We start from the raw sequence: 11,429 nt of genomic DNA on the forward strand, positions 1-11,429 counted from the left end.
TTCCCTATATCACCCTTGGTCTCCTTCCCCTACTTTTACATTGCCTTAAAAACACCAAGCTCCAACCTGCAGCCAGCTCCTGGATGCTTTTGCAAAGCCAGAAAAAAACCCCAAACTCTTCAGCACCCCAGAAGCCACGTTCTCTTCTAAAGGTTCTGCCTGAGCCCACAGTCAGGAAGGTTTCACAGCTCCCCCCAGTGAGACACTCCACACCCCACAGCAGCTTTTCCACAACAGGATTTATTCAGTGCATGCTTTGGAGATGCACAGGACACAGCAGCATGGGGGAGGAGGCAAATCTTGACCTTCAGGTCATTCCCCACCTCATCTGTTTGAGGTGCCAACAACCCAGAAAAAAAAGGAGCCTGTCTCCTAATCCCTTCCAGCTTGTCCCATATTTCACACACCTTCCTGGGAAACCTCAGGTGAAAGGAGCAGAAACACAGGGGAATGAAACACACAGCATCCCAGACAACAAAAGTGGTCCTGGAAAACCAAATCCTGGAACCACCAGTAACTTCCAACACCATTCCCTGGGCTCTTGTCACCTCAGGTTGTACCAGCACAGGGGGTGATTTGGATCTCCTGGCCCAAATTCCACCACACACGTAAAATATAGGCCAACCAGGATCTGTATTTAAATTCAGATACACTGAAGTGATGCAAAGGAGGAAGCCATGCAGAGGAGAGCTGGCTGGAGGAGCTGGGAGCTCCTCTTGAGCACTGAAGGTTTTTCTTCTGTGCTTGGGTGCAGGCACAGGCGTAAAATAAAGTTGTGGCAATGGACTAACTGTGGAATGGGTACATGGGGCAGGAGAAGAAGGAGAGAAAGGCTGCTGAGGTGTGAGGAGAAGGAGTACAGTGGGGTAATACTGGCCATAGCTACACCAGGACCAAGAGGGAAACAGAAATCCTCTCCTGTGGGGAAAAATAAACAAACCCAAACAACCTGATGCTCTTTTTGGACAAAAAGATGAAGCTTCTCCAAAATTCAGATACATCAGGAGGGGAGAAGAGCATTTTTGTTGGAAACTCATCCTGCCAACCACCAAAACCCAACCACCACATCTCTGCAGAAAAACAGCAAACCCAGCACCACATCTCCCCCCACCTCTGTCTCTGTCCTTCTGCTCTCCATGGGGACACGGTGTGGTGGGGCCTGCCAGCCACACAGTGGGGTGGGACAGTTCACCCCTTCCAGGCTGCAAACAGACCAAAAGCCCAGGCTGGGAAGAAAGGAGGAGCATCCAAGGTCACCAGCATCATGGCAGAAACCCTCCTGCCTTTGGGTCTCCAGGTTCCCATGGGACTGCCCGTGGCTCAGCAGGGCTGGAGCAGGTAAGGCAGCGTAAGAAGAGAAGGGTTTCCCAAGCCTACCAGGGTTGTGGAACAACCAGTGCTGAAGAAAGTCTTTGTGACTGGTGCAGAGACAGCTGAGGAAGACCATTCAAAGCAGAAGGCTCACCAAGATGACACTGGGTAGGAGGAAGAGTGAAAGCCCCAAGCAAATAGTGGGGGCTCCAGCCGTGGGCTGATCCATGTCTGAGTCTGCCTCTTGTTCTTCAGTGTCCTGGGAACCTGCTGGCAGAAGAGAAGAAAACATGGAATCAGGAGGGGAAGAGCTGGAGGAAAGAGGAAAAGCTGGAGGAAAGAGGAAGAGCTGGAGAAGAGAGGAAGAGCTGGAGAAAAGAGGAATTCCTGCTCATGCAGGTCCAGCCGTGACGTGCAGTGAGGCAGCCGTGCAGTGACCTGGAGGTGCTGGGACCAGCCTGGGGTTAATGGAGAGCAAACTATGGACAGAACCAAGCTTCATGATGCAGAGGTCCAATCAGGCCTTCCAGTGTTAGAGGGAAAAGTGAGGAGAAGGGTTGGTGCCACACACGAGAGGAGGATCCAAAGGACCAGTCGGATACTGGTTCCTCCCAAGCTCTCTCCATGCTGCTTGGGGATCCCTGAAGATCCACGTGTCCATGCCAAGGGGAGGCTCCATGATCTCCTTACCTGAGAGGGAGGTCTGGAAAGCAGGGCTCTGCCCTTTCTTTTCTTTGGAAGATGATGTTAAACGCAAGAAGGTGGGCTCCTCAGGGCTGAAGACCACTGACTTGGAGGGGGTTATCAGCTCAGCTTTATTGAAACCTAACTTGATCTCTGGGACAATTTGGCCAGGGGATGGAGCTGGACTGGAAAAGGCTGAGTTTTCTTTCCCATCCTTTTCAGCACCTTTGTTTGTTTCTGGGACTGATTTGGGGCTGAAGGCTGTGCCCATGCTTTCTAACAAGGTTGGATCTTCTGTAGTTAAGGGGCTCACAGGCTCTCCAGTCCCTACCTCTGCTTCTGGAGATGCTTTCTGATCCAGGTCCACCACGGGCTCAAAGGAAGGAGTGAGCCCAGCTGCCTCAGTAGGACTGGGTTCTGGTTCTGTGGGTTCTGGTTTTGTGGTTGTGGTAGTTTCTGGCTGTGTCTTTGCTGTTGTGGTAGGTACTGGTGTTGTGGTGGTGGGTTTTGGCCTTGCTGATGTTGTAACAGCAGGTGTGGCCTTGGGTGTAGCAGTGGGAGATGTTGGTGTAGTGGGTGTTGGCTTGGCTGTAGTGGTGGTTGTCATGGGTTTTGGTGTGGTGGGTGTTGGCTTGGTGGTACTGGTTGTGGTGAGTTTTGGTGTAGTGGGTGTTGCCTTGGCCGTACTGGTGGTTGTCATGGGTTTTGGTGTGGTGGGTATTGGCTTGGTGGTACTGGTTGTAGTGGTGGGTTTTGGTGTGGTGGGTGTTGGTGTTGGCTTGGTTGTAGTGGTGGTTGTCATGGGTTTTGGTGTGGTGGGTGTTGGCTTGGTGGTACTGGTTGTAGTGGTGGGTTTTGGTGTGGTGGGTGTTGGCTTGGTGGTACTGGTTGTTGTGGTGGGTGTTGGCTTGGTTGTAGTGGTGGTTGTGGTGGGTACTGGCTTGGCTGGAATGGTTGTAGTGGGTTTTGGTGTGGATGTTTGCTGAGTGACAGCAGCTGTGGTGGGTTTTGGTGTGGTTGTTGGCAGCATGGTGGGGTTTGGCTTGGCCATAGCTGTGGTGGCTGCTGGCACTGCAGGTTTGGGCTTGGCTGTGGTGGTGGTTGGGAGCATGGCAGGAGGTTCTGGTTTGGCTGTGGTTGGGATTGTGGTTGTGGGTTTTGGCTTTGTTGTGGGGGGCACTGGTGTTGAGGGCTCTGCCTTGGCTGTGGTCGTGGTGGGCACTGGTGGTGTGGGTTCTGGTTTGGCTGGGGTTGTGGTGGGTTCTGGCTGGGCTGTGCTACTGGGTTCTGGTTTGGCTGGGGTTGTGGTGGGTTCTGGCTGAGCTGTGGTACTGGGTTCTGGTTTGGCTGGGGTTGTGGTGGGTTCTGGCTGGGCTGTGGTACTGGGTTCTGGTTTGGCTGGGGTTGTGGTGGGTTCTGGCTGGGCTGTGCTACTGGGTTCTGGTTTGGCTGGGGTTGTGGTGGGTTCTGGCTGGGCTGTGCTACTGGGTTCTGGTTTGGCTGGAGTTGTGGTGGGTTCTGGCTGGGCTGTGGCACTGGGTTCTGACTGGGATGTGGCACTGGGCTCTGACTGGGCTGTGGCACTGGGCTCTGACTGGGATGTGGCACTGGGCTCTGACTGGGCTGTGGCACTGGGTTCTGACTGGGCTGTGGTACTGGGCTCTGACTGGGCTGTGGTACTGGGCTCTGACTGGGCTGTGGTGGGGGTGGATGGCTTTGCCTTTGCTGTCACAGAGGTTGGAGTGGTCTCTTCTACAATGGGTTCTGGTAAGAGATTAAAAACGCTGTGGGTTAGGGCTGGGGGCTGCTCCCCTCCCTCAGCAGCTCCCCTGAGGCCTGAGCAGGACCAGCAGAGGGGTGAAGCAGAGCTGACCCCTCTCAGGCCATTCTGGGCTTTCCAGCCTGGGGAGACCTCATCTCCCTCAAGGGGAATCCTGGTGGATGGGGCAGCAGTGGTTGGGAGGTCCTGGTCTGCTCCTCCTGATCTGGAGGCAGCTGAGCTGTCTCAGGAGCTGTCACCACACCTCATCTCTCATGTTCCAGCAGTCCCAAAGCTTCCTGACAGCTCCAGAGGGGTTCAGAGCTCAGACCCCAACCCAGGGGGCTCTGAGTCCTCGTGCCACGGGTCACCACTTTGCTGTACTTACCACACAAGGAGTTGACACAAACTCTGCCCTGGGGACACTGGGAACAGGAGGGTCCTTCCCTGTAGGGCTTTCGGCCTTTCACGTTACCCCTGGAAGCAGAAGATGCCAAAAAAAAAAAAAAAAGAAAGCATGAGGAGAGGGGGAACACCCATCCCAAAGAGGGGTCTGATTCAACTGCAGTGTCCTGGCCAAGACAAAATTCAAGCTGAATGTGAACAACAGGGTTTGGTCCCCTGCCACAGGCTGTGTCACTGACCCAACAGGCTGACCCCAAGGCTGCTACAACCAGAGGAGACAGCTCCATGGAGCAGATCCTTCACTACCCCTTAGAACAGAGCGGTCCATGGGGATTTGAGAGGTGAGTTCATCTCCCTTCTTCTCAAGCCCTCTGAGAAGGTCTGCAGTGACCTTGGCTCTTGTTGGTCTCACCAGCCTCAAGCACTTGGTTCCCAAGAATAGTCCCAGGGCTTTGCAAGTGGGCACCAAGCTCTCCTCCCATGTCCAACCCTCTCTGTTGGGCTCCTCAGCTCCAGGTAACTGCTGCTGAGGGAAAGAACAAGGCACAGAGCAGGGAGATGCTGTTTGGACCATCAGCTACAGCAGCATCAGCCTTGGGCAGCTCTCAGGGTGAAGGGAGGGAATTCCCTTCCTGGGTCTGTGCCAGGAGCTCAACCAGACCTCAGGAATCACCAGACAACCCTTCCTTCCTTTGTGGCCAACCCAACAAAGCCCTTTATATTTCTGACCAAGGCCAAATCCTGCTCTGTTCTGCTCTAGGGACTTGAAGGAAGGACATTTCCAGCACAGAAACCCTTCCCCACACCAGGTGAGACACAGGACTTACGGGGGGTAATAGTTGCAGACCAGGAGGTACATGTCCTCTGTGTCCAGCCCATCAATCTTCTCACAGAACTTGGACCCACAGCCAATCTGATGTGTGCTTGCCCAGACCACCTAAGGAAAAGACCAGGGGTGAAGCTGGGGTGACTGGGTGAAGGCAGATGGCCTGCTGGCAACCTGCCCCCTCGCCTTGAAGGCTGCTCTGGCACCACATCAATGTCCCTCTCATCTTTTAGGGTATGGCCCAGATCCCAGTTCATGCCCTTTGACCCTGTCTGGACCCAGCTAGGGCTGCTGTCCACATATGGAGGTGTTATGGCTTTCCTACTACAGACCACTCATCACCATCTCATTTGTTTTGGTCCTGGAACCCCCTCCCATCCATCCATCCATCCATCCATCCATCCATCCATCCATCCATCCATCCATCCTCCCATTTCCCCACCAACTCTGTTCCTCTCTGCTCCCACCCAAGCTCTGAAGGAACATTCAGATCTCATATCCCAGCCTAAGGCAAGCTGAGAACCCCCCCAAAAAGGGCTGCAGAGTTTGTTTATACAAAGCTCCTCTCCAAAAGGTTGGTCACAGCTGGCACCATGCCCTGGTCTTCCTGTATCCCTGGAGTTCCTGCCTGGTTCCCTATCCCTTTGCAAAGACTCTGGGGGGAGAAGTTGGGGCTCTGGTACAGCTTCTTTCCCAACAACCTCATCCCTCCAGCCCAGCAGCCTGGTACCTGGGTGTAGTGGCCACACATCTGCCCGGGGACACAGGTGGCAGTGGAGAAGTTGTAATATTTCTCCTCCGCGTTCCAATCTTCCACGGCAAATTCCAGGTCCAGGATTGGTGCCATAGCAAAGAGGTTCTCCCCTCGTCTGCCCCTCTCCTTGTTGTGGTCCCAGATGCACTTCTCTGCATAGGCTTGAGCAAAGGCCTCCAGTTCTGTGTCCCAGGTCTGGAAGGAGCTTGGTGTCAGCACCCTGAGAGGGACCTGGGGCTCTCCAACATCCACAAGGTCTCAGACCAAGGACCCCCCGGGCTCTCTGGCCACAATTTCCAATCCAAATCCCCCCCCCCTCAGGAGAAGGCAGCTCCAGAGCCAGTCCCAGCACCAACCAAACCTCAGCTTATGGATCAAAGAGGGCAAGGTCAATGCCTCAGCACAACCCTCACAGCCTTGCTTGGAGCATCTCTAACATCCCCATGGGAGCATCCTCAGCTCAGCCTGGAGTGAGATGGAGGCAGGGAGGAAACTCCTCCTGGATACAGACCCTATGAGGAAGGGCTGAGGGAGCTGGAGGTGTTCAGGCTGGAGGAGGCTCAGGGGAGACCTCATCACTCTCTCCAACTCCCTGAAAGGAGGTTGGAGCCAGGGGGGGGTTGGGCTCTTTTCCCAGGCAACTCTCAGCAAGACAAGAGGGCAGGGTCTCAAGTTGTGCCAGGGGAGGTTTAGGTTGGAGATGAGAAAGAATTTCTTTCTGGAGAGGGTGATCAGGCATTGGAATGAGCTGCCCAGGGAAGTAGTGGATTCTCCGTGTCTGGAGATCTTTCCAAAGAGCCTGGATGTGGCACTGAGTGCCATGGGCTGGGAACCACGGGGGGAGTGGATCAAGGGTTGGACTTGATGAGCTCTGAGCTCCCTTCCAACCCAGCCCGTTCTAGGATTCTATGATTCTATGATCCCATGATCCCACAGGAGGGAGCTTGGGGCCGTCCCTCTTTGACCAGGGTGGGTTTGGGAAGAGTGCTGGACACATCTCCCCAAGCAGTTGCACAGCTCCTGGGAGCACATGCTCTGGGGCAGCAGCATCTTTTTGCCTGGATCTGAGACCCACCTGGGTGGCTGCCAGCTGAGAGCCCCCTCTGGAGTCAGCCCCTTGATGGTCCCCACCAGCCCTGCTGAGGTGCAGGAGGAGAAGGAGGAGATGTTTCCTCCCAGGGACACACATGGGGAACCCTACAGCACAGCTGTTTGGACAGTCCTTGCACCATTTGATGGAGGCAGCAGCTTTGCTTCTGCTGGAAGGCAGCCCAGAAAACAACAGTTCCAAGGGGGGATCTTCCCTGATGGAGGCAGAGCAGGATCCAAAGGGTGACAAGAGCACAGCCCTGATGCAGGGCACATCACCACCAGGGAGCTGAGGACATGAGGATGGGGTCCTGAGCAGCAGAGCTAAGGGACCAAGGTGTGTGTGTGGGGGGCAGAAAACACTGAAATACGTGGATGGGGACACAGAAGGTTGGTTGACATCCCACCATGGCCCCAAGCCACAGGAATGATGCCTGGAAACCCAATTTGGGGAGTGCACACCATCCACAGGGACTCCCACCTGCTGGATGTGCCTCATTAAGAAAAGCAAAGTGGATTTAGGCTACGTATCCCCCCCCTCCTCACCACCCCCAGACTATTTCCCCAGCAACCAGAGCTGTGTCCCAAACAGAAGCTGGGGGTGAGCTCAGCTGGGCAGGGTGCCATGGCAGCAGGTGAACCCAGAGCCCCAGACAACCCAAGAAAATGTCCCAGAAGGGAGGATGAGGACAGAATGCTGATGGAAAACCTCAACCAAGAAATTATAGAGGGCTGCTGGAAGCTAAAGGTACAAAGCCAAAGGGTCCTGGGTGCTTTACCAGAAACAGAACCACACTGCAGAACCTCAAAGCCCAGGATCTGTACTCAAAGCTTCAGCCAGGAGCTGCAGTCACAGGTTCAGCATTGCTGCTGGCTTAAGGACCTTGAGAAATTGTTTCCCTCAAGCTTTCTCTAAGACTCTGGCTTCAAAGCCCTTATTCTGAGTTTCCTGAGCCTTGCTGTGGTGGGATTCATGGGATCATGGTGGTGGGGGTTCTACCTCTGTCCCCTTTGAGTCTGAAGTCACCAGTCAAGACCTCCTATGCCTGAATATATGGGTTTTTATTACTTGGGGTTTCTTTTGTTGTGGGTTTTTGTTTGATTGGGTTTTTTTTTAATTAATTTACTTGGTAAACTCCCATTTATCATCCCACAAGGGTTTAAAATTCAGCCTGAACAACTTTTGGTCCAGACAGAAAGGTCTACTCCAAGCACACCATGACCCAAAGAGCAAAGCACTCCAATCATCCATGAGAACCAGTCCACACGTGTTGCAAACAGTGAGAAAAATCCCATGTGGTGCAAGAGAAAGCCACAAAAGCCAAATTTTAATCAAATCAAGGGTTTGTGTAAGACAAAAAGCAGCACCAGCTCCAGAGCTTGTTTTTGTACCCAGAGCAATGGTGGACACCTGACTCAGTTTCTCCAAGCAAAATGAGGGATTCCCCCAGCTCTGAGACAGCCAGACACCACTTTTGGTGGGAATTAAGAGGATTGATGTGAAGCTCAAGAAACTGAATGACCTGCAGGTTATGTTTGAAGTTGATGTTACCTTCTGTAGCTGAAAGCAGATGCCCCATGCAGCAGGATTCCCCCTCCAGCCTGGGGGGGGTAGCTCAGGGCAGGGTCTCCTCTGCCTCTCCTCCCCATCACCAGGAGCTCCAGTGGGCACCCACAGGAGTGGGAGCTGCATCAGGGGACTTGGGTCCCACTTAGAAACAAACAACACTCAAAACAACTCTAGAGGTGAAAAGAAACTCCTTTCTGTAGAGGCAATTTAGGGAACCCCTCTGCTGATAGCCAGAAGTCCTCTGCCAGCCCTAAAGAAAACCCCAATCCCCCCAAAGGCTGCTTGCACTACACAACCCCCCCTCTGAAATTCCCTGCAGGAAAAGCCACTCACCATCTTCAGCATGTCCATGGCAGGAGGGGAGACCTGGGAACGATACTGGTTGTGCCCATCCAAGATAATTTTCTTTTCTTCATCACTCAGGGACCAGCTCAGCTCCAGTGCTGTGAGCAAAAGGAACACAGGAGGAAGACCTGAGCTCAGCATCCTGCACTCAGCTTCTGCTCTCAGCAGCCCACAGCTCTGGCAGTCGGATTTAAAGCACCTCCCCAAAGCAAGGAACACCCAACAGCTCCAAGGCTGGGGAGGAAACTTCATTAGAGCAGAGTTTTGGAGCCCCAGGGTCCACACCCAGCTCAGATATCACCCCTGATGGAGGAGCAGGAGTAGGGTTGGTGCCAAGGAGTGTGCAGGGTCCCCTCCCCACAGCAGCCCCTCTGCCTGGTTTCTAATCCCTGGATTGGCATTTTCATCCCATCCTTTGCTGCTCCAGCCCTCAGCCATCCCCTCAGTGACAGATCCTCTCTTCTCCCTTCTGCCCCTTTTCTCCTAAACTCTAATAATGACTCCTGAGCCACCAGCAGGACCTGCTTTTACACCAGGGTCACCCCCCTGTCCCTGGGACCCAGCTGGGTCTAGGAAGGAAGGGAACAAGATGCAGGTGCTGAGAATAAATCACAGCTGAGAACTCCCCAGCTGGGAGTCAGAGACCTCCTCATCCAGCCCTGTGTTGGGGGGAAGCAGCTGGAGAACCCCCCCCCCGAACACCTCCCCCATTCCTAGGGGCTCCCCCAGCCTGCTGGGAATGGGGTTTGGCTGAGGGCTGATGCCCCTTCCCTGGCTCAGGGTGTGGAGAGGAAGAAGAGGGCATAGACATGAAATCACCCCAAAAAAGAGGAGCTGAGCCCTCAGCTGCCTTCAGGCTGCACTATGGGGCTCTGTCCCTCTCCAGGAAGGCCTCTGGGGGGCTAGGGTGTCCCCCCATGGTTTGGGGGGTTCTGGCAGAGCCCCCCCCAGCCCTGCTGCTGCCTCTTCCTCCCCATCTGCTGTTGTGCAACCACCCAGGCTCAGCTCCAGGAGCTGCCTTTGGGGACTCAGCCTCTTAGAAAGGGTCAGGGGTGGGCAGCTCTGGCCAGCAGAGCCAAGTTAATCCCACACTGCTGGCTCTGCCTCCTCCTCTCAGTCCCCAGGCCACACTTTGCCATTTTTCCTTCTGCTTTGGACCATGATCACCTCTCTGGCCTCAGTAACTCCCCCACAGCCCCCCCAAATCTCTTACCTCTGCAGATCACCTTCTTCATTAGGTCCAGGATTTACCATCCACTCAGCAGCCCAACAGTTTCTGCAGGCAGGGTCTGAGTCTCACATCAACATCTCACTGGGTTCTCTCAAACCAGAAGTTTCCCATTTATTGCTGAGGGGACCTGCAGGCCTGGAGTCTGGGTCAAGGCAAACCCATCTCCATCACGAGATACCTCCCAAAGCTCCCCCATCTCTGGAGCCCTGCAGGGACATCTGGAAAGGCTCCAATTCCTGTCACCAGTTTGCTGTGACCTTAGGCTGAAGACCCTGAAGCAGCTCCTGGTGTGGAGAGGAAGAGCCAAGCTCCAGGTCAGCCCTGGCACTGCAGCATCCTGAACCTGGCAGCACCAGAGTGCAGAAAAATGGGACAGCCAGGGCTCATGGGGCATTCACACAGGATGAAACTACTTCTGTGGTCTTGTATTTATTGAAACTATTAATACACATGATAAAAAAATACATTATTAGTGTTTCTTTTGTGTTTTCATTGTGGACGTTGAGATGCTGAAGTTTCAAGTACTGTTGTATACAATGAACAAGGTTTGCTTCTTAAACAAGGTAATATTCCATATGAGAGGACAGTTAAACCTCACTTGTTTTGCATGAATATTTGAAATAATAATCTGCTGAAATCTGGGCTAAAATCTGGGCTAAAATCCTCCCTGGAGGAATCAGAGGCAGGGAAGGGGCTGGTGGGGACACTTGAGGAACAGCAGATTCCCTCAGCAAGGTCAGAGGTGGCTGCTGGCCAAGGGGTGCAGGGCCATTTCTCAACTCCCCCAACCTGCCCCAAGAGCTCTTCCTGGAGTGACCAATGTCTGAGCCATGGAGAGGAAGAGCTCCAGGTCCAAACCCCACCCTGGAGCTGAGAAGCTGCTGTGCAGCCTGCATTAGGTAAGTGTCTGAGGAATGTGGCTTTCCTCCTGCTCCCTCCAGGACCAACCCCTCGACCACAGCCCTGGGGAACCAGAGACCTCAGCACAGGGTGACACCTGAGGGGGTCCCCAAGCTCCAGCTTCAGGACAGTGCCCTCCAAACACAAATCCCCCAGCAGGGACCAAGCCTGGTCTTCTACAGACTCACATCTTGAGGGTCTTCAGCTGGGCCTCCTCTGGTGTCTAACAAGGCTACCACGGTGTCCTGGGACCTCTCTCTCCTCTCCTTGTCTGTTTTTATGAACTCTGGAGGAGCTTAATCTTCTGCTCCTCTCATGGTTTGGCTGAAAGAAGCTGAATTTTGAAGGAAGGACAAAGATTGTTATTGGGAAGGACAGGCAGAGCTGGTGAATCAGCTTTGTTTAGGGAATCGGGCTAAAACTGACAAAACTTTTTTCCAAAGTGTTTCTTTTGACACTTCCCAAACAAAAGTGTTTTGCCTTCTCACTTCAAATGACATTTCTACTTAAAAACCAAAAAATAAATTCCCTACAAAGGGTTCAACAACCCTTCTG

General features: G+C 53.6%; 1 protein-coding gene across 1 annotated transcript; it reads right to left on the reverse strand.

Annotated features, from left to right (window-relative positions):
• Positions 1-219: 219 nt before the first annotated feature.
• Positions 220-8,952, reverse strand: PI16 (peptidase inhibitor 16). The gene is made up of 5 exons (XM_030465671.1): positions 8,732-8,952; positions 5,716-5,934; positions 4,987-5,096; positions 4,143-4,231; positions 220-1,581 (listed from the first exon to the last, which is right to left on the reverse strand). Exons 1-5 carry the CDS (start codon positions 8,882-8,884, stop codon positions 1,448-1,450), a joined length of 705 nt encoding a protein of 234 aa, XP_030321531.1. The 5' UTR covers positions 8,885-8,952; the 3' UTR covers positions 220-1,447.
• Between the last annotated feature and the right edge of the window lie 2,477 nt (positions 8,953-11,429).

Source organism: Calypte anna, chromosome 26, assembly GCF_003957555.1.
Source record: "Calypte anna isolate BGI_N300 chromosome 26, bCalAnn1_v1.p, whole genome shotgun sequence".
Lineage (NCBI taxonomy): Eukaryota > Metazoa > Chordata > Aves > Apodiformes > Trochilidae > Calypte > Calypte anna.